The 25589-nt window shown below is 40.0% G+C and overlaps 1 protein-coding gene across 2 annotated transcripts in view; it reads left to right on the plus strand.

Annotated features, from left to right (window-relative positions):
* Positions 1-25589, plus strand: part of UGGT1 (UDP-glucose glycoprotein glucosyltransferase 1) — a 259452-nt gene that overhangs the window by 59208 nt on the left and 174655 nt on the right. For both annotated transcript variants that reach the window (XM_053709747.1, XM_053709748.1), the window contains exons 10-13: positions 165-264; positions 19725-19785; positions 21138-21229; positions 22955-23105. In XM_053709747.1, coding sequence (XP_053565722.1) covers positions 165-264; positions 19725-19785; positions 21138-21229; positions 22955-23105 — 404 coding nt within the window. The remainder of the gene's footprint in view (positions 1-164; positions 265-19724; positions 19786-21137; positions 21230-22954; positions 23106-25589) is intronic.

The following is a 25589-nucleotide window of genomic DNA, read 5'->3' on the forward strand; positions in this document are numbered from 1 at the left end:
TAGCCAAGGAATGAATGTGAGGAGTGAAAGAAAGATCTGAGTCAATTCTGCACTTTTGCATGCATATAGCTAACATTAGTTTATTTTCTTTTTCCGCTAGTATATACATTTAAAACTGCTGCATCGAGTTATGGGTAATCGGTTTATTTTCCTGTCATTTTAAGATCTTAGTTTCCAAACTGCTGCACGTATTCTGTCAGCACCGACGTCTGAAGCATTGATGGTTATGAAGGATCTGAGCCAGAACTTTCCTACCAAGGCCAGGTAATGATGTATCAAAATTAATCATATATTGAAAATTTATTTTTGTGTATTTTGTATTCAGACAATCTGAGGTGTAGGTCAGTTCCTTTCAGGCCAAGGGCAATTAATGCAAGAGAGCAAGTTAAATTTGATAACTATGTCAGTCTTTGTTATATAAAGACACTGATGTTTTAATACTTCTATAAGCCATAATCTTATCAGAGCTTGATGAAGATGACTTGTTTGTCATAAAGCTACAGAGATAGTGATAATTGCAATTATTCTAGCCTTGCTGACTGAATAATATAGATTTCTCCAACATTGGTGTGTCCGGTCCACGGCGTCATCCTTACTTGTGAGATATTCTCTTCCCCAACAGGAAATGGCAAAGAGTCCCAGCAAAGCTGGTCACATGATCCCTCCTAGGCTCCGCCCACCCCAGTCATTCTCTTTGCCGTTGCACAGGCAACATCTCCACGGAGATGGTTAAGAGTTTTTTGGTGTTTAAATGTAGTTTTTATTCTTCTATCAAGTGTTTGTTATTTTAAAATAGTGCTGGTATGTACTATTTACTCTGAAACAGAAAAGGATGAAGATTTCTGTTTGTAAGAGGAAGATGATTTTAGCAGACAGTAACTAAAATCGATTGCTGTTTCCACACAGGACTGTTGAGATGAAGTAACTTCAGTTGGGGGAAACAGCAGACTTTTCTGCTTAAGGTATGACTAGCCATATTTCTAACAAGACCATGTAATGCTGGAAGGCTGTCATTTCCCCTCATGGGGACCGGTAAGCCATTTTCTTAGTCAAACATAAAAGAATAAAGGGCTTAAAAAAGGGCTTAAAAACTGGTAGACATTTTTATGGGCTAAAACGATTGCTTTATTGGGACATATTATGCAGATTCTAGCTAATAATTGGCATTATAATCTTGGGGAACGTTTAAAAAACGGCAGGCACTGTGTTGGACACCTTTTTTAGTCTGGGGGCCTTTCTAGTTATAGACTGAGCCTCATTTTCGCGCCATTACTGTGCAGTTGTTTTTGGAGAGCAAGGCATGCAGATGCATGTGTGAGGATCTAAGAATCACTAAAAAAGCTTCTAGAAGGCGTCATTTGGTATCGTATTCCCCTCTGGGCTTGGTTGGGTCTCAGCAAAGCATATAGCTGGGACTGTATAGGGGTTAAATTTAAAAACGGCTCCGGTTCCGTTATTTTAAGGGTTAAAGCTCTGAAATTTGGTGTGCAATACTTTTAATGCCTTAAGACACTGTGGTGAAATTTTGGTAATTTTTGAACAATTCCTTCATACTTTTTCACATATTCAGTAATAAAGTGTTTTCAGTTTGAAATTTAAAGAGACAGTAACGGTTTTATTTTAAAACGTTTTTTTTGTGCTTTGTTGACAAGTTTAAGCCTGTTTAACATGTCTGTACCATCAGATAAGCTATGTTCTATATGTATGAAAGCCAATGTGTCTCCCCATTTAAATTTATGTGATAATTGTGCCATAGTGTCCAAACAAAGTAAGGACAGTAATGCCACAGTTAATGATATTGCCCAAGATGATTCCTCAAATGAGGGGAGTAAACATGATACTACATCATCCCCTACTGTGTCTACACCAGTTTTGCCCACACAGGAGGCCCCTAGTACATCTAGTGCGCCAATACTTATTACCATGCAACAATTAACGGCTGTAATGGATAACTCCATAGCAAATCTTTTATCCAAAATGCCTACTTATCAGAGAAAGCGTGATTGCTCTGTTTTAAACACTGAAGAGCAAGAGGGCGCTGATGATAACTGTTCTGACATACCCTCACACCAATCTCAAGGGGCCATGAGGGAGGTTTTGTCTGATGGAGAAATCTCAGATTCAGGAAAAATTTCTCATCAAGCTGAACCTGATGTTGTGACATTTAAATTTAAATTAGAACATCTCCGCGCACTGCTTAAGGAGGTGTTATCTACTCTGGATGATTGTGACAATTTGGTCATTCCAGAGAAATTATGTAAGATGGACAAGTTCCTAGAGGTTCCGGTGCCCCCCGACGCTTTTCCTATACCCAAGCGGGTGGCGGACATAGTAAATAAAGAGTGGGAAAAGCCCGGCATACCTTTTGTTCCCCCCCCTATATTTAAGAAATTATTTCCTATAGTCGACCCCAGAAAGGACTTATGGCAGACAGTCCCCAAGGTCGAGGGGGCGGTTTCTACTCTAAACAAACGCACTACTATTCCTATCGAAGATAGTTGTGCTTTCAAAGATCCTATGGATAAAAAATTAGAGGGTTTGCTTAAAAAGATTTTTGTACAGCAAGGTTACCTTCTACAACCAATTTCATGCATTGTTCCTGTCACTACGGCAGCGTGTTTCTGGTTCGAGGAACTAGAAAAGTCGCTCAGTAAAGAATCTTCGTATGAGGAGGTTATGGACAGAGTTCAAGCACTTAAATTGGCTAACTCTTTTGTTTTAGATGCCGCTTTGCAATTAGCTAGATTAGCGGCGAAAAATTCAGGGTTTGCTATCGTGGCGCGCAGAGCGCTTTGGCTAAAGTCTTGGTCAGCGGATGTGTCTTCCAAGACAAAATTGCTTAACATTCCTTTCAAAGGTAAAACATTATTTGGACCAGATTTGAAAGAGATTATTTCAGACATCACTGGGGGAAAGGGCCACGCCCTCCCACAGGATAGGTCTTTTAAGGCTAAAAATAAGCCTAATTTTCGTCCCTTTCGCAGAAACGGACCAGCCTCTAATTCTGCATCCTCTAAGCAAGAGGGTAATACTTCACAACCCAAACCAGCCTGGAAACCAATGCAAGGCTGGAACAAGGGTAAGCAGGCTAAGAAGCCTACCACTGCTACCAAAACAGCATGAAGGGATAGCCCCCGATCCGGGACCGGATCTAGTGGGGGGCAGACTTTCTCTGGGCAAGAGATGTTCAGGATCCTTGGGCGCTAGAAATAGTTTCTCAAGGTTATCTCCTGGAATTCAAGGAACTACCCCCAAGGGGAAGGTTCCACAGGTCTCACTTATCTTCAAACCAAATAAAGAGACAGGCATTCTTACATTGTGTAGAAGACCTGTTAAAAATGGGAGTGATACATCCAGTTCCAATAAGAGAACAAGGAATGGGATTTTATTCCAATCTGTTCATAGTTCCCAAAAAAGAGGGAACATTCAGACCAATTTTGGATCTGAAGATCCTAAACAAATTTCTCAGGGTACCATCGTTCAAAATGGAAACTATTCGAACGATCCTACCCACCATCCAGGAAAGTCAATTTATGACTACCGTGGATTTAAAGGATGCGTACCTACATATTCCTATCCACAAGGAACATCATCAGTTCCTAAGGTTCGCTTTTCTGGACAAGCATTACCAGTTTGTGGCACTTCCATTCGGATTAGCCACTGCTCCAAGGATTTTCACAAAGGTACTAGGGTCCCTTCTAGCGGTTCTAAGACCAAGGGGCATTGCAGTAGTACCTTACTTGGACGACATCCTAATTCAAGTGTCGTCCCTGTCAAAAGCAAAGGCTCATACGGACATCGTCCTAGCCTTTCTCAGATCTCACGGATGGAAGGTGAACAAAGAAAAAAGTTCTCTGTCCCCGTCAACAAGAGTTCCCTTCTTGGGAACAATAATAGATTCCTTAGAAATGAGGATTTTTCTGACAGAGGTCAGAAAATCAAAACTTCTAAGCTCTTGTCAAGTACTTCATTCTGTTCCTCGTCCTTCCATAGCGCAGTGCATGGAAGTAATAGGATTGATGGTTGCAACAATGGACATAGTTCCTTTTGCACAAATTCATCTAAGACCATTACAACTGTGCATGCTCAGACAGTGGAATGGGGATTATACAGACTTGTCTCCGATGATTCAAGTAGATCAAAAGACCAGAGATTCACTCCGTTGGTGGCTGACCCTGGACAATCTGTCACAGGGAATGAGCTTCCGCAGACCAGAGTGGGTCATTGTCACGACCGACGCCAGTCTAGTGGGCTGGGGCGCGGTCTGGGAATCCCTGAAAGCTCAGGGTCTATGGTCTCGGGAAGAGTCTCTTCTCCCGATAAACATTCTGGAACTGAGAGCGATATTCAATGCTCTCAGAGCTTGGCCTCAACTAGCAAAGGCCAAATTCATAAGGTTTCAATCAGACAACATGACGACCATTGCATATATCAATCATCAGGGGGGAACAAGGAGTTCCCTGGCGATGAAAGACGTGACCAAGATAATTCAATGGGCGGAGGATCACTCCTGCCACTTGTCTGCGATCCACATCCCAGGAGTGGAAAATTGGGAAGCGGATTTTCTGAGTCGTCAGACATTCCATCCGGGAGAGTGGGAACTCCATCCGGAAATCTTTGCCCAAATAACTCAATTATGGGTATTCCAGACATGGATCTGATGGCGTCTCGTCAGAACTTCAAGGTTCCTTGCTACGGGTCCAGATCCAGGGATCCCAAGGCGACTCTAGTAGATGCACTAGTAGCACCTTGGACCTTCAACCTAGCTTATGTATTCCCACCGTTTCCTCTCATTCCCAGGCTGGTAGCCAGGATCAATCAGGAGAGTGCCTCGGTGATCTTGATAGCTCCTGCGTGGCCACGCAGGACTTGGTATGCAGACCTGGTGAATATGTCATCGGCTCCACCATGGAAGCTACCTTTGAGACAGGACCTTCTTGTTCAGGGTCCATTCGAACATCCGAATCTGGTTTCCCTCCAACTGACGGCTTGGAGATTGAACGCTTGATTTTATCAAAGCGTGGGTTTTCAGATTCTGTAATAGATACCCTGATTCAGGCTAGAAAGCCTGTAACTAGAAAAATTTACCATAAAATATGGAAAAAATATATCTGTTGGTGTGAATCCAAAGGATTCCCATGGAACAAGATAAAAATTCCTAAGATTCTATCCTTTCTACAAGAAGGTTTGGAGAAAGGATTATCTGCAAGTTCTCTAAAGGGACAGATCTCTGCTTTATCTGTTTTACTTCACAAAAGACTGGCAGCCGTGCCAGATGTTCAAGCATTTGTTCAGGCTCTGGTTAGGATCAAGCCTGTTTACAGACCTTTGACTCCTCCCTGGAGTCTAAATCTAGTTCTTTCAGTTCTTCAAGGGGTTCCGTTTGAACCTTTACATTCCATAGATATTAAGTTACTATCTTGGAAAGTTTTGTTTTTAGTTGCAATTTCTTCTGCTAGAAGAGTTTCAGAGTTATCTGCTCTGCAGTGTTCTCCGCCCTATCTGGTGTTCCATGCAGATAAGGTGGTTTTGCGTACTAAGCCTGGTTTTCTTCCGAAAGTTGTTTCTAACAAAAATATTAACCAGGAGATAGTTGTACCTTCTTTGTGTCCGAATCCAGTTTCAAAGAAGGAACGTTTGTTACACAATTTGGACGTAGTCCGTGCTCTAAAATTCTATTTAGAGGCTACTAAAGATTTCAGACAAACATCTTCCTTGTTTGTTGTTTATTCTGGTAAAAGGAGAGGTCAAAAAGCGACTTCTACCTCTCTTTCCTTTTGGCTTAAAAGCATTATCCGATTGGCTTATGAGACTGCCGGACGGCAGCCTCCCGAAAGAATCACAGCTCACTCCACTAGGGCTGTGGCTTCCACATGGGCCTTCAAGAACGAGGCTTCTGTTGACCAGATATGTAAGGCAGCGACTTGGTCTTCACTGCACACTTTTGCTAAATTTTACAAATTTGATACTTTTGCTTCTTCGGAGGCTATTTTTGGGAGAAAGGTTTTGCAAGCTGTGGTTCCTTCCGTTTAGGTGACCTGTTTTGCTCCCTCCCTTCATCCGTGTCCTAAAGCTTTGGTATTGGTTCCCACAAGTAAGGATGACGCCGTGGACCGGACACACCAATGTTGGAGAAAACAGAATTTCTGCTTACCTGATAAATTACTTTCTCCAACGGTGTGTCCGGTCCACGGCCCGCCCTGGTTTTTTAATCAGGTCTGATGAATTATTTTCTCTAACTACAGTCACCACGGTATCATATGGTTTCTCCTATATATATTTCCTCCTGTCCGTCGGTCGAATGACTGGGGTGGGCGGAGCCTAGGAGGGATCATGTGACCAGCTTTGCTGGGACTCTTTGCCATTTCCTGTTGGGGAAGAGAATATCCCACAAGTAAGGATGACGCCGTGGACCGGACACACCGTTGGAGAAAGTAATTTATCAGGTAAGCATAAATTCTGTTTTTATTAAAGACGGAAGGTGAGTATTTTGCATTCAATTTGTTTACTGAATTCCAACAGCAGCAAAGGCAAGAGGAAAAATTGAATAACCAATAAGCACTATGTATTAAACTCAAGGAACACTGTCTCTACTTCCTCTTTAAAGTGCGATGCCATCACCCAGTAGCAACAGGTGACCAGAAACCAAGCAAAACACAAAATTCTCAAAGGTCGAACTTGAAGATGAGAATCAGAACAAATCTGGAACATTAACCCCATGGCGACTGAGGACGTGTGAGGCACGTCCTACAAAGGGTGTCCGTTAAGGACCAAGGACGTGCTTGACACGTCCTCAGGTAATCTGAGCGCTGGAACAAACAGTATTGCAGCGATGCCTTGATGTTGAGGCATCCTGCAATACTGTTCCTGACTGCTGGGCTCCGTTTTGATTGCTCCCACGGAGCGATCACTTCCGGTTTCACTCCACATCAGGCAGAGCATTGCAATCCAACCCGGCAGGCTTCTGATGCTCTGTAAGTGTGCTAAGTGCCTCGGTGGGTCGAGGCACTTAGTAGAATAATATAAAATTTTAAAAAAATAATAAAAATATATTTATTTTTTAATAAAATAGCCCCATATAGCCTCCCCCTCCCCATGTGGCTTCAAAGATGGCGATGCCCAGTGCATCATGGGTCTTCTGGGGGTGTCCCTAGCCTGGCTCATCATAGGGGCAGGCTAGGGACACCCAATCTGAGCTTGCCACAATAAAAAAAAATCATACTAAAATATTCCATTTGTCTGATCATGTCAATATTAGTACATATTGACTCTGACCAGTGTGGATCTCTGTCCCTCTCCTCACTTGCGTTTTTGTGGGAGAGAGAGATCTGTGTTTAGGAGACAGAGATATATTTGTTAAAAATTGTGAGACCCAAAGGTTCTTTTCAGAGCCATTAACCCCTAGCTTTCCAGTAATCACTATAAATCACAGGCAGTAGCACAGCAGCACTTTTTTGCTCTCTGTGCATTTTTTTAGGGGTTAATTTTTTTTTTAGTAATTTTGTGTGAAAACCAAAGGCTCTTTTCAGAGCCATTTAGTTAATTTAAATTTAAATTTTGTGTTGATTTTTTGTTTTTTTTTTAGTAATTTTTTTTTCTCTGTGACAGATAAAAATAAATTATGTCACAGAGAACATAGAACGGATGGAGGGTTTCTTTATGATGCCCCTCTGCATAGTCTGGACTGTGGAGGTCCCTGTACTTGGCAGATCCTTGCATCAGAGTCAGACGCCTCTATGTCTGACTCAGACCCCAATTTTTTACCCTGCCATATGCTCAGATACCGTCTCAACTGATAGTGATGTATCTGTGGCTTCTAGCTCCCCTGCCAGAAGGAGACATGTTGCTCCAGCTGCCATTGCTGCTGAAGAGTGGGTAACGCCCCATCACCAGAGGCCAGATATCTCAACCTTCACTGCAAATTCTGTCAATGTGGATGTGGCAGGATTTAGCCCCCAACAGTTTATGAAGGTGTTTCTGGGCGATGATGTATTGGGGAACATTGTCGCCCAAACTAATTTATATGCCCATCAGTTCCGTGCTGCAAAGCCTGGTGCTTTTTTGGCAAAGCAGCAATGGGCCCCCATCGATGTGCCAGAATTTAAAAAATTCTGGGCATTGACTATGCTGAGGGGCATCATAAAGAAACCCTCCATCCGCTCCTTTTGGAGCAGTAGCCCATTTGCTCTACCCCCATTTTCTCCCAAAGTATGTTGATGAAGAGGTATGAAATGATTCTACATTTCATGCACTTCAGCGACAACAGCCTGTGCCCCCCTAGGGAGCATCCCCAGTTTGACAAGCTGTATAAAATACACCCCCTGATTACCCACTTTAATGCCAGGTTTGCAGAGGCTTATACACCTGGAAGGAATATATGCGTTGATGAATCCCTGATGAAGTATAAGGGAAGGCTGGGATTCAAGCAGTATATTTCTTCCAATCGCTCCAGGTATGGAGTAAAGGTGTATAAGCTCTGTGAGAGCGAGACTGGGTATACTCAGGCCTTCCGGGTGTATGGAGGAAAGAATATCCACCTTGACCCTCCAGGCTGCCCAGAACATATAGGAACCACTGGCAAGATTGTCTGGGAACTGATTTTACCCCTAATGAACAAAGGGTACCACTTGTATGTAGACAATTTTTATACAAGTGTCCTTTTGTTCAAGCTACTGTATTGTTTTAATACAGTAGTTGCGGTACAATTCGAAAGAACCGCGCAGGTTTCCCAGGGCAACTTGCACGCACCCGGCTACGAAAGGGGGAGACCTCAGACAAGAAAGATGTATAACTTCTTACCACCCTCCACACAGAGAGGACTGTGGAGGTCCCTGTACTTGGCAGAGCTGAGAGCACAATGAAGCCAGTGTGAATCAAGGCTTCTAACTGCCATATGGGTGGGGTTGATCTAGCAGATCAGCTGCTGCAGCCCTACCTAATTATGCGGAAGACAACGTCCTGGCACAAAAAGGTTGCAATTTACTTAAAGCAGATGGTGCTAATGGGAGAGAGCAGAGTTGGGGCTACCCATTTTATTTTCAAAATCCCCCCTACTGCGGCGAAGCGGAATCTTCAGAAAAAATGCAGAGTCTGTACCAAGAGGGGGCAGAGAAAGGACATTACCTTTTACTGTCCTGATTGCCCTGGACAGCCTGGACTCTGCATTGGGGATTGCTTTTTTTTTTTTTTTACTTTTACTGTGCCAGATTTTTAAATTTCACAGTTCTATTTTTTTATAAGTTCTAAAATTGGTGCTGTATTTTACGAAAACCCCTGTCAAACCTATGCATGGGGGGGGGGGGGGTGTACTCAGGGGGTCTTGCAGAAAACAACAGTTTTCTTGCAATAACTTACAACGGGCTTTCCTAAATCATAGTCAAAAAGCAATGTGTGTGTAAAAATGAAAATTGAAAAATTACCACTATACACTTTCTCCAATGTTTTTGGCTAAAACGGTTATATCAAAGACATCAAAACATCACATATACAATATATTTGGGGTTCATTTTTTAAATATATGCACATTTATGGCAAACAAATAAATTGGGGTAGGTAAAAAGGCCCTCAAAAAGAAGATAGGCAAAGAAGATATGTTAAATGTAAAAAAAAAAAAAAAATCACAAACACATGGCATTGCACCCCCCAAACAAGCCAACAAACCTATGCATAGGTGGTATTACTGTTATCAGGAGATGTTGCTGAACACATATTGGGGTCTTCTTTGGCAGTAACACATAACAGGAGCTGAGAATCCATGCCTAAAGTACAATGTGTGTGAAAAAATAACACAAAAAATGACTGCTCCATAGTTTGACAAAGACTGGTGGTTGAATTAGTGCATGGAAAGTGTTAAAATACCAGCATTTCAAATACCTTAGGGTGTCTACTTTTCAAAAATATATTGTTTGATGGGGTAAATTACATTGTCTGGCTAAAAAAATGCCCCAAATAGGACATGAGTGCATGGGATGTGAAAATTCCAAGTTGGAAAACTGGAATTTACCCCAGTTTTTTTAGCCCCCTGAGAACCTGACAAACCTATTCATGGATGGTATCACTTTATTCAGGAGATGTTACTGAGCAAATATTGGGATGTTATTTGGCACTAACCCTTAACGTTCTCAGTAAATGTATTCTTAAATTGCTATTTTGTCAATAGCTATTTCTTCAAACTTTAGCATAGATTGGTGGTAAAATGGTTGCCTGAATAGAGTCAAAATACCCCAAGTTTAATACCTTAGGCTGTCTTTTAAAAAATATATACATGTGAAGGGTTATTCAGGGATTCCTGACAGATATCAGTGCTACAATGTAACTATCGATAATTTTGAAAAAGAAAATGGTTTGGAAATAGCAAAGTGCTACTTGTACTTATTGCCCTATAAAGCAAAGAAGATGTAAACATTTGGTATTTCTAAACTCAGGACAAAATGTAGAAACTATTTAGAATGGGAGTTTTTTGGTGGTTGTAGATGTGTAACAGATTTTGGGGGTCAAGGTTAGAAAAAGTTCTGTGTATGATGAAAATAATGGTATCTTTAGAAAGTCCATTTAATGGCAAGAAAAACGGTATATAATATGTGTGGGTACAGTAAATGAGTAAGAGAAGAATTACAGCTAAACACAAACACCACAGAAATGTAAAAATAGCCCTGGTTCCAAATGGTAAGAAAATGCTGTGGTCACTAAGAGGTTAAAGGGATAGGAAAGTCGAAATTAAACTTGCATGATTCAGATAGAGCATGTCATTTAAAGACACTTTTACATTCACTGTTATTTTCAAATGGGCTTCGTTCTTTTGGTATCTCTTGCTGAAAAAGGATATGCACATATCATACACAACGCTAGTGGGAGCTAGCCGCTTATTGGTGCCTGCACACTTTTGTCTCTTGTGATTGACTAACTAGTTATGTTCAGTTACCTGCCAGTAGTGCAGTGCTGTTGCTTCAGCAAAGGATAACAAAATAATGAAGCAAATTTGATAATAGAAGTAAATTGGAAAGTAGTTTAAAATGTTATGTTCTATCCAAATCATGAAAGAAAATGTTGCAGTTTCCTGTCCCTTTAACGCCATAAGGAACAGATGAGCCGACAGACCAGGAAATCCATGAATCCCATGCTGGAGCATTCATTCAGCAACTGAATAACACAAACAAGGAAATCTATGAAGCTTGCACTGAAAGAAATACATACAATAGATTAGTCATATGAACTGTAAGATACAAGAGGATTTGTATCCAGAGAGAAAAAAAAATAAAAAACCTAACAAAATAGCCACAACATCAGCAAGGAATAGTAAATACAATATATACACGTGATCAAACCAACTTAAGGGAAGGGTAGCTAAAGTGTTAGATTATTAGCACCAGGCGCAATTTTTAATCTCTGTACTTTGACTTCCACAGCTAAAGGTTCTTAACCTCATTTATACTCTGCGGAGGAGTTTCTATGCACATGTCCTGGGAGCTGGACCAGGATTCTATAAAAAGGAACATCACTTTCTTGTTTGGAATAACACGGAGCAGCACCTCATATATTGTATATTAAAGATATAAATGAAATATAAGAAGGAGCTCATGCCCACTGAGCTTGATAAACTTACAATTTGAAGAGGTTTTGTGTAAATGTAAAGAAGAAAAGTAGCCCTGTTGCTTTAAAATATAATTAGTGTGTATCTATCTATCATCTATCAGAACTGCTATCTCAAGGCAGTTTACATCTATCTATCCATTTGTAAAGCAGCAGCATGTGTTGCAGCACTGGGAACTTTAGGTGTATGATGACCTGGTAAAAATGTACAAAAGGCAAAGGATAGAGGGAAAGGAAGAAAAAGTGAGACAATTCTGAGGTAAAAAATATGAGAAATAGATTAGTGTAGGTAGTATAAAGGTTAAAGCTAGAAGCTCACATTTATGACAAGTTTAGTGAGGCTAACCACAGAATAAATGTTCTAGGGAAGTTTCATAGGCAGAAATGGAAAGAAATAACAGGAAAAGCAAAATCACTTGGCCTGCTAGCTGCTGGGAAGCAGCAAAGAAAAGAGAAAGTAGAGACAGTGTTCCTCGAGTTTGATACATAGTGCTGTGATCTTATTGGTTGTTCACTTTTTCCTGCTATGATGTCACTCTGTATGTGCTGCTGTGGGGGTTCAGTAAAGAGCTGAATGCAAAATATGAAGCCTTCTGTCTTGCAATAAAATTAGGGCTTTATGAATTCTAGGCCCGGTCAACTACAATTTTACTTCTGGTTCCTAACTTTTTTTTTTCTTTTTAATTAAGCTACATACGTCTATATAAAACACCATTGTTTGGGTCCTAAAAATAAGTGTGTCTGACATGTTAATTATAAATACATTTGTGGACAGCTGTGTGATTTGTCATCAGCTGTAACTTCAGTTTTTTAGTGCAACTCACCTTTAATATAACTTATTTTAAACAGAATAAAATAAAAATATAAATGTTAAATCAGCTTTTTGAAGTCTATGCACCACAGAATTTACATTCAACCTTTAGAGTGTCATGCAGATGTTATTCACTGCCATTAAATCAGAATTATTTCTGCATCTTACAGTTACTTAAAGGGACAGTTTACATCAGAATTGTTATTGTTTAAAGTGAAGGTAAACTTTGATGAATGAAAGCCCGTTTCTCCAACATAGGTGTGTCCGGTCCACGGCGTCATCCTTACTTGTGGGATATTCTCTTCCCCAACAGGAAATGGCAAAGAGCCCAGCAAAGCTGGTCACATGATCCCTCCTAGGCTCCGCCTACCCCAGTCATTCTCTTTGCGGTTGTACAGGCAACATCTCCACGGAGGTGGCTTAGAGTTTTTTAGTGTTTAACTGTAGTTTTTATTATTCAATCAAGAGTTTGTTATTTTAAAATAGTGCTGGTATGTACTATTTACTCAGAAACAGAAAAGAGATGAAGATTTCTGTTTGTATGAGGAAAATGATTTTAGCACCGTAACTAAAATCCATGGCTGTTCCACACAGGACTGTTGAGAGCAATTAACTTCAGTTGGGGGAACAGTGTGCAGTCTCTTACTGCTTGAGGTATGACACATTCTAACAAGACGATGTAATGCTGGAAGCTGTCATTTTCCCTATGGGATCCGGTAAGCCATGTTTATTAAGATAGTAAATAAGGGCTTCACAAGGGCTTATTAAGACTGTAGACTTTTTCTGGGCTAAATCGATTCATTATTAACACATATTTAGCCTTGAGGAATCATTTATTCTGGGTATTTTGATATGATTATATCGGCAGGCACTGTTTTAGACACCTTATTCTTTAGGGGCTTTCCCTAATCATAGTCAGAGCCTCATTTTCGCGCCGGTATGGCGCACTTGTTTTTGAGGACAGCATGGCATGCAGCTGCATGTGTGTGGAGCTCTGATACATAGAAAAGTCTTTCTGAAGGCATCATTTGGTATCGTATTCCCCTTTGGGCTTGGTTGGGTCTCAGCAAAGCAGATTCCAGGGACTGTAAAGGGGTTAAATATAAAAACGGCTCCGGTTCCGTTATTTTAAGGGTTAAAGCTTCCAAATTTGGTGTGCAATACTTTTAAGGCTTTAAGACACTGTGGTGAAATTTTGGTGAATTTTGAACAATTCCTTCATACTTTTTCGCAATTGCAGTAATAAAGTGTGTTTAGTTTAAAATTTAAAGTGACAGTAACGGTTTTATTTTAAAACGTTTTTTGTGCTTTGTTATCAAGTTTATGCCTGTTTAACATGTCTGAACTACCAGATAGATTGTGTTCTGACTGTGGGGAAACCAAGGTTCCTTCTCATTTAACTATATGTATTTTATGTCATAAAAATTTTTAGTAAAAATGATGCCCAAGATGATTCCTCAAGTGAGGGGAGTAAGCATGGTACTGCATCATCCCCTCCTTCGTCTACACCAGTCTTGCCCATACAGGAGGCCCCTAGTACATCTAGTGCGCCAATACTCCTTACTATGCAACATTTAACGGCTGTAATGGATAATTCTATCAAAAACATTTTAGCCAATATGCCCACTTATCAGCGAAAGCGCGACTGCTCTGTTTTAGAAAATTCTGTAGAGCATGAGAACGCTGATGATATGGTTTCTGAAGGGCCCCTACACCAGTCTGAGGGGGCCAGGGAGGTTTTGTCTGAGGGAGAAATTTCAGATTCAGGAAACATTTCTCAACAAGCTGAACCTGATGTGATTACTTTTAAATTTAAGTTGGAACATCTCCGCGCTCTGCTTAAGGAGGTGTTATCCAATTTGGATGATTGTGATTATCTGGTCATTCCAGAACCACTATGTAAAATGGAAAAGTTCTTAGAGGCCCCGGGGCCCCCCGACGCTTTTCCTATATCCAAGCGGGTGGCGTACATTGTTATTAAAGTATGGGACAGGCCCGGTATACCTTTAGTACCTCCCCCCATATTTATAAAATTGTTTTCTTATAGTCGACCCCAGAAAGGACTGATGGCAGACAGTCCCCAAGGTCGAGGGGGCGGTTTCTACTCTACACAAGCGCGCCACTATACCCATAGAAGATAGTTGTGCTTTCCAAGATCCTATGGATAAAAAATTAGAAGGTCTGCTAAAGATGTTTGTTCAGCAAGGTTCCCTTCTACAACCAATTGCATGCATTGTCCCTGTCACTGCAGCCGCGTGTTTCTAGTTTGATGAGCTAGGAAAGGCGATTATTAGTAATTCTTCTTCTTATGAGGAGATTATGGACAGAATTCGTGCTCTTAAATTGGCTAATTCTTTCACCCTAGACGCCACCTTGCAATTGGCTAGGTTAGCGGCGAAAAAATTCTGGGTTTGCTAGTGTGGCGCAGAGCGCTTTGGTTAAAATCTTGGGCAGCGGATGCGTCTTCCAAGAACAAATTGCTTGACATTCCTTTCAAGGGGAAAACACTCTTTGGCCCTGACTTGAAAGAGATTATCTCTGATATCACTGGGGGCAAGGGCCACGCCCTTCCTCAGGATAGGTCTTTTCAAGACCAAAAATAAACCTAAGTTTCGTCCCTTTCGCAGAAACGGATCAGCCCCAAGGGCTACGTCCTCTAAGCAGGAAGGTAATACTTCTCAAGCCAATCCAGCCTGGAGACCTATGCAAGGCTGGAACAAAGGAAAGCAGGCCAGGAAACCTGCCACTGCTACCAAGACAGCATGAAATGCGGGCCCCCGATCCGGGACCGGATCTGGTGGGGGGCAGACTCTCTCTCTTCGCTCAGGCTTGGGCAAGAGATGTTCTGGATCCTTGGGCGCTAGAAATAGTCTCCCAAGGTTATTCTCTGGAGTTCAAGGGGCTTCCTCCAAGGGGGAGGTTCCACAGGTCTCAGTTGTCTTCAGACCACATAAGAAGACAGGCATTCTTACATTGGGTAGAAGACCTGCTAAAAATGGGAGTGATTCATCCTGTTCCATTAGGAGAACAAGGGATGGGGTTCTACTCCAATCTGTTCATAGTTCCCAAAAAAGAGGGAACGTTCAGACCAATCTTAGATCTCAAGATCTTGAACAAGTTTCTCAAGGTTCCATCGTTCAAGATGGAAACCATTCGAACACTTCTTCCTTCCATCCAGGAAGGTCAATTCATGACCAAGGTGGATTTCAAGGATGCGTATCTACATATTCCTATCCACAAGGAACATCATCGGTTCCTAAGGTTTGCATTCCTGGACAAGCATTTCCAGTTCGTGGCGTTTTCTTTCGGATTAGCCACTGCTCCTAGGATTTTCTCATAGGTACTAGGGTCCCTTCTGGCGGTGCTAAGACCAAGGGGCATTGCTGTAGTACCTTACTTGGACGACATTCTGATTCGAGCGTCGTCCCTTCCTCAAGTAAAGGCTCACACGGACATTGTCCTGGCCTTTCTCAGATCTCACGGATGGAAAGTGAACGTGGAAAAGAGTTCTCTATCTCCGTCAACGAGGGTTCCCTTCTTGGGAACTATAATAGACTCCTTAGAAATGAGGATTTTTCTGACAGAAGCCAGAAAAACAAAACTTCTAGACTCTTGTCGGATACTTCATTCCGTTCCTCTTCCTTCCATAGCGCAGTGCATGGAAGTGATAGGTTTGATGGTAGCGGCAATGGACATAGTTCCTTTTGTGCGCATTCATCTAAGACCATTACAACTGTTCATGCTCAGTCAGTGGAATGGGGACTATTCAGACTTGTCTCCGAAGATACAAGAAAATCAGAGGACCAGAGACTCATTCCGTTGGTGGCTGTCCCTGGACAACCTGTCACAAGGGATGACCTTCCGCAGACCAGAGTGGGTCATTGTCACGACCGACGCCAGTCTGATGGGCTGGGGCGCGGTCTGGGGATCCCTGAAAGCTCAGGGTCTTTGGTCTCGGGTAGAATCTCTTCTACCGATAAATATTCTGGAACTGAGAGCGATATTCAATGCTCTCAAAGCTTGGCCTCAGCTAGCGAGGGCCAAGTTCATACATCAACCATCAGGGGGGAACAAGGAGTTCCCTAGCGATGGAAGAAGTGACCAAAATCATTCTATGGGCGGAGTCTCACTCCTGCCACCTGTCTGCTATCCACATCCCAGGAGTGGAAAATTGGGAAGCGGATTTTCTGAGTCGTCAGACATTGCATCCGGGGGAGTGGGAACTCCATCCGGAAATCTTTGCCCAAGTCACTCAACCGTGGGGCATTCCAGACATGGATCTGATGGCCTCTCGTCAGAACTTCAGAGTTCCTTACTACGGGTACAGATCCAGGGATCCCAAGGCGGCTCTAGTGGATGCACTAGTAGCACCTTGGACCTTCAAACTAGCTTATGTGTTCCCGCCGTTTCCTCTCATCCCCAGGCTGGTAGCCAGGATCAATCAGGAGAGGGCGTCGGTGATTTTGACAGCTCCTGCGTGGCCACGCAGGACTTGGTATGCAGATCTGGTGAATATGTCATCGGCTCCACTATGGAAGCTACCTTTGAGACGAGACCTTCTTGTTCTAGGTCCGTTCGACCCACTCCAGCTGACTGCTTGGAGATTGAACGCTTGATCTTATCAAAGCGAGGGTTCTCAGATTCTGTTATTAATACTCTTGTTCAGGCCTGAAAGCCTGTAACCAGAAAAATTACCACATAATTTGGTATATCTGTTGGTGTGAATCTGCAGGATTCCCTTGGGACAAGGTTAAGATTCCTAAGAGTCTATCCTTCCTTCGAGAAGGATTGGAAAAAGGATTATCTGCAAGTTCCTTGATGGGACAGATTTCTGCCTTGTCTGTGTTACTTCACAAAAAGCTGGCAGCTGTGCCAGATGTTCTAGCCTTTGTTCAGGCTCTGGTTAGAATCAAGCCTGTTTACAAAATTTGGACTCCTCCTTGGAGTCTCAACCTAGTTCTTTCAGTTCTTCAGGGGGTTCCGTTTGAACCCTTACATTCCGTTGATATTAAGTTATTATCTTGGAAAGTTTTGTTTTTGGTTGCAATTTCTTCTGCTAGAAGAGTTTCAGAATTATCTGCTCTGCAGTGTTCTTCTCCTTATCTGGTGTTCCATGCAGATAAGGTGGTTTTGCGTACTAAACCTGGTTTTCTTCCAAAAGTTGTTTCTAACAAAAACATTAACCAGGAGATAGTTGTGCCTTCTTTGTGTCCTAATCCAGTTTCAAAGAAGGAACGTTTGTTGCACAACTTGGATGTAGTTCGTGCTCTCAAATTTTACTTAGCAGCTACTAAGGATTTCAGACAAACTTTGTCTTTGTTTGTTGTTTATTCTGGTAAACGGAGAGGTCAAAAAGCAACTTCTACCTCTCTCTCCTTCTGGATTAAAAGCATTATCCGATTGGCTTATGAGACTGCCGGACGGCAGCCTCCTGAAAGAATCACAGCTCACTCCACTAGGGCTGTGGCTTCCACATGGGCCTTCAAGAACGAGGCTTCTGTTGATCAGATATGTAAGGCAGCGACTTGGTCTTCACTGCACACTTTTTCTAAATTTTACAAATTTGATACTTTTGCTTCTTCTGAGGCTATTTTTGGGAGAAAGGTTTTGCAAGCCGTGGTGCCTTCCATTTAGGTGACCTGATTTGCTCCCTCCCTTCATCCGTGTCCTAAAGCTTTGGTATTGGTTCCCACAAGTAAGGATGACGCCGTGGACCGGACACACCTATGTTGGAGAAAACAGAATTTATGTTTACCTGATAAATTACTTTCTCCAACGGTGTGTCCGGTCCACGGCCCGCCCTGGTTTTTTTAATCAGGTCTGATAATTTATTTTCTTTAACTACAGTCACCACGGTAACATATGGTTTCTCCTATGCAAATATTCCTCCTTAACGTCGGTCGAATGACTGGGGTAGGCGGAGCCTAGGAGGGATCATGTGACCAGCTTTGCTGGGCTCTTTGCCATTTCCTGTTGGGGAAGAGAATATCCCACAAGTAAGGATGACGCCGTGGACCGGACACACCGTTGGAGAAAGTAATTTATCAGGTAAACATAAATTCTGTTTTTTTAAAAATACTATTAAATACAGGGACACTTTCATTCATCAAAGTTTACAAAGCAGCCATTTTGATTAAAAACTTACCTTTTTTTCTTTTCACTGCCAGAGCAGCTTCCCCCTCCTGGAAATCCTCTCTTCACACGTCAGCAATGACTAATCCAGCTTCCTCCAATCACAGCATGGCCTCAGGCAATGACTACCCTGGGGGGAAAGCTGTGATTGGAGGAAGCCAGAGTGCTGACTCCTAGGTAACTCCACGGGGATGAGCACAATCTTATCTGTATGGGACACATGAACTAACGCCCTCTAGTTGTGAAAAATTGTCAAAATGCATTCAGATAAGAGGCGGCCTTCAAGGGCTAAGAAATTAGCATATTACCCTACCTAGGTTTAGCTTTCAACTAAGAATTCCTAGAGAACAAAGCAAAATTGATGATAAAAGTAATTTGGAAAGTTGTTTAACATTATATGCCCTATCTGAATCACGAAAGTTTATTTTTGACTAGACTGTCCTTTTAATACCAGACAGGTAGTGATTCCTAGCCCTGACGCACATGTAAATTGGAGTTTTCCAATGGCTGTCCTAAAATATTCAGAGTACCTTTGCCCATGGAATAAAATGGGCAATTTATTCATACAAATTTACAAATCCAGTATTTAAAAACTGTTTTATGACATGCTTTAAAGGGACAGTAAACACCAGAATTGTTGTTGTTTAAAAAGGTAGATAATCTCTTTAGTACCCATTCCCTAATTTTGCATAACCAACACTGTTATAATAATATACGTTTTACCTCTGTGATTACCTTGTATCTATGGTTCTGCAAACTGCCCCCTTATTTCAGTTCTTTTGACAGACTTGCATTTTTAGCCAATCAGTGATTGCTCCTAGGAGCTTCACGTGCCTTAGCTCAATGTTATCTATATGAAACGCATGAACTAACGCCCTCTAGTGGTGAAAAACTGTCAACATGCTTTCCGATTAGAGGTGGCCTTCAAGGTCTAAGAAATTAGCATATATACGTCCTAGATTTAGCTTTCAACTAAGAATACCAAGAGAACAAAGAAAACTTGGTAATAAACGTAAATTTGAAAGTTGTTTAAAATTACATGCCCTATTTAAATCATGAAAGTTTCTATCTGACATAGATTCATCCCATTAGAAATATAAATTTATTCCTGTGGCTAGTACTTCTTTATGTCTTACAGATCAATATATTTGTGCTGTGATATAATGGGAGATTTCTTTCTACTTGTTTTTAGGGGGTTAACCCGGACTGCAGTTGACTCTGCTATTCGTAGTGAAATTGAAGAAAACCAGAAAGTAAGATTTTATTTTTACTGAACTGTATAGGATTCATTTGACATTAGACACCACACTAATTTGCTACCTTAACAGAGATACGATATCAGCATTTTAATTGTATGGAAACCTTGGTTAAGATATGGAGTCACCAATTGGGATGTGCGTTTGGATCTTTCGTGAGGATCCGATTGTGGAAGTAAGCAGCGGCTCATGCACTTATATTTTTGTAGCCGGATTGATTCTTGTAAAAGATCCCCACTCTAAGATCAGAATTTGCAGAGATCTTAGTGTGGGATCTTTTATTGGAACCAATCCGGCATAAGCCGCTGCTTACTTCTGCATTTGGATCCTCACAAAGGATTTGAATGCACATCCATAGTTGCCAATTACTTTATGGGAAAATAAAACTTTGCCCTTATTATTTTCAAGGTTTAAACAACTGCGCCAAATTAAATCTTGTGTTTGAGTGTATGTTATGAATAAAAAACGGACTTTAAATAGCAAGTTTTAAATGTGCCAAAGAATATAAAATATATAATTGCAAAAAATGAAAAATATGCTTTAATTTAAAAAGGTATCTTTAAATATATGTAGTAATGAGTACTGCTATCCACTGTAATCTTCTTCACTATAATCTCAAAATCCATCTGTAAGTGATAGCTGTGTTTAATAGGAATTATCATGGTCACTACATCTTTCCACCATTGCACATACATGTCCTAGGCACCATAGCACGTGCATGTCCTATGCGCCATTGCACATACATGTCCTATGCGCCATTGCACATACATGTCCTATGCGCCATTGCACATACATGTCCTATGCGCCATTGCACATACATGTCCTATGCGCCATTGCACATACATGTCCTAGGCGCCATTGCACATACATGTCCTAGGCGCCATTGCACATACATGTCCTAGGCGCCATTGCACATACATGTCCTAGGCGCCATTGCACATACATGTCCTAGGCGCCATTGCACATACATGTCCTAGGCACCATTGCACATACATGTCCTAGGCACATTCCAAAGCCAAGTAATTCTTGAGAAGAGTCACTTTTCTTTATGTAGCACAGTATGAATATTAGTGACACACAGATTAACAGCGGTGAGGCTGAATAAATTGCCCCTGGATAAATCTTTTAAAGAAATGTCCTGGCATTTTCATATTCATTAACACAAAGTTTTAATCGCAAATAAATAAAAAAAGTTAATCTCAAATTAACTTATTGTGCAGTCTACACACCAATCATCTATTCACTATTCGCAAGCACAGACACTTAGCCAGCATGTACATAGTAAGGGTGACAGCTTGCTTGTTGACACTGGCTGTAATAACATTTTTATTTTTGTTGTTTTCATGTAGTACTTTAAGGGTACGTTAGGGCTGCAGCCTGGAGATTCTGCACTGTTTATCAATGGATTGCCCATTGATCTGGAAAGCCAAGACATCTTTAGGTAAGTTAAGTACTATCGGGTCTAAAAACAGGAACCATATGCCTTTGTTATTTTATATATATATATATATATATATATATATATATATGTGTGTGTGTGTAAAGTTGCCTTTACACTGATAAAAAGGCTCTACAAATACCTGATGATGATAATAATAATAATAAAAAGTAATTTTTATTAAACAGGTAGCATTTTTTCATTCAACGCAATATATAGAATGTAAAGCATGTTTTCATTCATTGTATATTAGTCGGCATCTTCTTAAGTTGCTTAAAATTGCATGCTGTATCTGAATCGTGAAAGAAAACATTTGAGTTTAGTATCCCTTTAAGTATTACTTGAGGCCCCTTTTATCAAGGAACAAGGCTCACACACCATTAAGGTCATTTGACGCAGCATCATTCCTTCATTCTACACAAAAGACTCGAGGATGTTTGAACAATGCTTTTTCACCTGTGAGGTTGCTGATGTCAAACATCCTGGAGTCTTTTGTGGTTTTCAACAACTGGTTTCACAAATGAATGCTGCATCAGAGGACCTTAACTGTGTGTGAACAGGTTCCTTGTCTGGGAGCCTTGTCTATATGGAGCTTGATAAAAGGGGCCTCAAGTAAACTTTCACAGCACTTCTATGAATTGACTGTATGGTTTGTTTACGTAGAATTTATTAGAATCCTATAAAGCTCTAAGATACTGAACCTTTTGAACAATGCTTCTTCACCTGTGAGGTTGCAGATGTCAAAGGTTCAGTGCTTCCTAATATTTGGTTGTAGACTCACTGCAGCACACCTGAATCTGTATATGCAGCTTCTTTAATAGGGGCTTGTTAGATGACTTTATAGTGCACAGAAACCCATTCTTAATGAATGATCTGTTGGATTTTATTAATCGTTATTTGTTTATCTTTATATCATGGCATCTAACTGCAACAGGTTATTTCTCCTGAACATGCCTGTGACCAGATAAAATGATGATCTGTATTCAGAATATTTTACAGACTAGAAATTTTGCTTATGTAGATCAGGCATTATTATTAGCTATGACTTCCTGTTACTAGTTTGGTTTCTTTAAAGGGATTGTAATATAGATCACAGGGACAAAACAAATAATACAAATGTATTGCAGTTTTTACTACATATAATAAAAAACATTTTATAATTTATTTATGAATAATTCATAAGCTTTTAAATTCATGTTAAAAGTGGAAGTGTACACTCTAGATTGGTTGCACACTCTAGTGACCCATTTAGAACTGTCCCAATTTTTTCAGCCACACCCATTGTTTTATGGATGCTATTATTTTTTCAATATTTAAAAAATAAAAAAATAAAAAAAAAATAGTATAACTTTAAATGCATCATTCTATCTAGAATTATTTAGTCTTGAATGTCCCTTTAAGAAAGAGACATACAAGTACACTTTAAACAACTGCTTAATAAATTGTCATTTAAAATGTGACTTTGCTGCCACTCTACAATACAATTTGAACACTAATCGTTAATAGTTTTTAGTACTTATAAATATGCAGTAATAAACACATTTAATTTAGCCTTTTGTTTTTTTCAGTTCTTTAAACATAACAGTGTTGAAAAATACATTTACTATTCCATTATCTATGGTTTTCATTAAAAAATTAATGTGCGTGTAAAGTTTCTGTTGTCTACGTTAAAGCCACTTACAGAATATTTCCATAGCTACCTCTTTAAACGTCATCTTGTTTACACAGCTTGTTTGATACACTTCGTGATGAGGCTCGTGTGCTGGAAGGTCTGCATCGCTTGGGAATTGAAGGCTCAGCCTTGCACGATGTTCTGAAACTTAACATTCAGCCATCCAATGCAGACTATGCTGTGGATATCCGTAATCCTGCCATATTTGTGAGTCACTTCCTGGATTTAGTCATTATATGCACAGTTATGTGCCTTTTAGGTAGAAGCTCAGTCACATGTAACAATGCATTGTAGATGACCCTTGCAGCCCAGAGGTTACATTTTCTTATTGTATGCTGAGGCTTTCCCCCCTCTGATTACAGTATAGCTGTTAGCAAGAAATATCCTTGTAATCTTTGAATGAAAAATTTCTATAGTTATTTGATAACTTTAGCATCTATGTTAAAGTGAAGGTAAATTTAATGTATTTGAAACACATTTATTAAACCTAGCTTACCTCTGTAATAAAACCGCTAATTTATATTTTATTCCTAATGTATTCATGAATCATGAAAGAAAAAATTTGGGTTTAGTATCTCTTTAACTCTGATATGTCATTGCAGAAAATGCAGCATGTCTGCAGAAAGAATGGGACACATGCAGGAACTGTTGACTCTTTCGCTTTGCAGCACTGCTCTGCATCAGGCTGTTGTCTTCAAACTGCACTTTCCTCTGGCTGCACTGCGTAAGTTTTCCTTAACAGTGCATCCAGAACAAAGTGCTGTTTGAAGAGAAAAGTCAAATATGGAGCAGCACTGCAAAGCAGCAGTGCATTTACTGTTGACGGGCTCTCAGGGATTATTTTCAAAAACATTTTAAAAACTTAACAAAATGTCTTTTTTTTTTCTGCAGATAATTTGCAATGCAAATTTCAACTGCTGCACTATATTATAACACTTTAAAAATGTATTCTCCAGTTAATCAACACTTTGCAATTGAACTGGTGCTTTAGTGTAACTGCCTAATTTAAAATTTCAAAATGATCTGCAGAAAATTTTTCACTAAAAAAATCTCAGAAAGTGAAGAAAAGTTCGGCCTCTGTGACTTTTTTGGAAGAAAAAGACAAACTTTATGAAAGACACTTATATTAAAAAAAATAATGATTATTTGGTTAATTGCAGGTACAGCAAGTTTACCATCCGATATGTAACGCATAATAAACTATAATAAAAACTATGTATAATCTCTATTACTTATTTTAATGTATTCACAGTATTTAGCTAACTTAAATAATCCTGACTTACCCCAGACTAAATGCAGCTACATTTCGGTAGTGCACTGAAAAGTAGCCTTCAGTATTCAGTTATAGTTTAGTTTAGGGCTGCAACTAACGATTTATTTTTAATCGACTAATCGGATAAAAAGAGAATCAATAATAGTTTTCTATGTTTTAAATAAAATCCACATAATGAGTGTTACAAATATAAACTTCAGACTAAAACTTTACATTAACACAACCGTTTCTTCAATTTTTAAGCAGCAGAGCACAGTTTTATAATTAAACAAAACAAAACCACAAACTGTTTGAAAAGAGGTAGAACTAGAAAGAGTTAGACTATCACTGTTAATGACATTCTGTTATTCACTCTTTCAGAAACTTTGCATTGAAATGCAAAAATCTCAACATGTCCACATGCTTCTGGCTAAGGCTGGTTCTCTGTTTGCAGCTATATTTCCTGCAGCAGAGAAAAGGCTGTTGAGGTGTATAAGTAGAGTTTGCCAATTTCACCAAAGTGGGATATTTATCTTTGTTATCTCTTCACCAATGCTAAGTGTTTTCTACCTTGGGAAGGGACCTCTTAATAAAGTAAGCCTTGACTTCATTCTAACATAAAATATCTTGAATATCTATATGCAATAGTAAATAACCAGCTATAAGGTTAGGGGAAATATCTAGTCCGCACTAAAAATAACGGATATATACTTATAAAGGTTGAATCTGGTACATATCACAATTTATTAAAAATATAAAAAAACAATAAAAAACAAAATCAAAAGCGCTAAGGACTGTATATCAATAACAGGACAAAGCCTTACACATTTATTTATACAGTACATATAATCAGCAATAGCAAGCAATACGCTAATAATTGTGCAAACAGATAATAGTGCACATCAATTTAAATAACTCCCATAAATCTAGGGGCAAGGTGTAAACAACAAGTTTGGCACTATATCATGAAAAGCATAGTTCCAAATCACCAGATTTAATATAAACAATCCAAATGATGACTATTATATTTGGGTTGCACATAAGCCAGGGGTAGTTGTAAACGTATACTGTCCTGAAAAAGTGAAAAGTAGACGTCTGTAGGCGTCCTTTAGACTAAGGACCTAACCATAAAACACAATACCATGTGCAGGAGTTCATTGGAGTGAAGCAGCTGGTGTTGTGCACAGACCAACTAATTGCAAACCAACTAATCGATTATGAGATTCGTTGACAACTATTTTCATAATCGATTATTATCGATTATGACGATTAGTTGTTGCAGCTCTAGTTTAGTTTATGCCAAATATAAAACACAGTTCAGTAGTAAATGCATTTAAGAATTTGCAGAAAATGTCAAAGTGAAATTATAAGCGTCCTCTGTCAGCCATGACATTTCATGTGATTTCAGCTGTCACTGTTTAACATTAGAAACATAATGA

The sequence above is a fragment of the Bombina bombina genome, chromosome 4 (genome assembly GCF_027579735.1).
Source record: "Bombina bombina isolate aBomBom1 chromosome 4, aBomBom1.pri, whole genome shotgun sequence".
Classification (NCBI taxonomy): domain Eukaryota; kingdom Metazoa; phylum Chordata; class Amphibia; order Anura; family Bombinatoridae; genus Bombina; species Bombina bombina.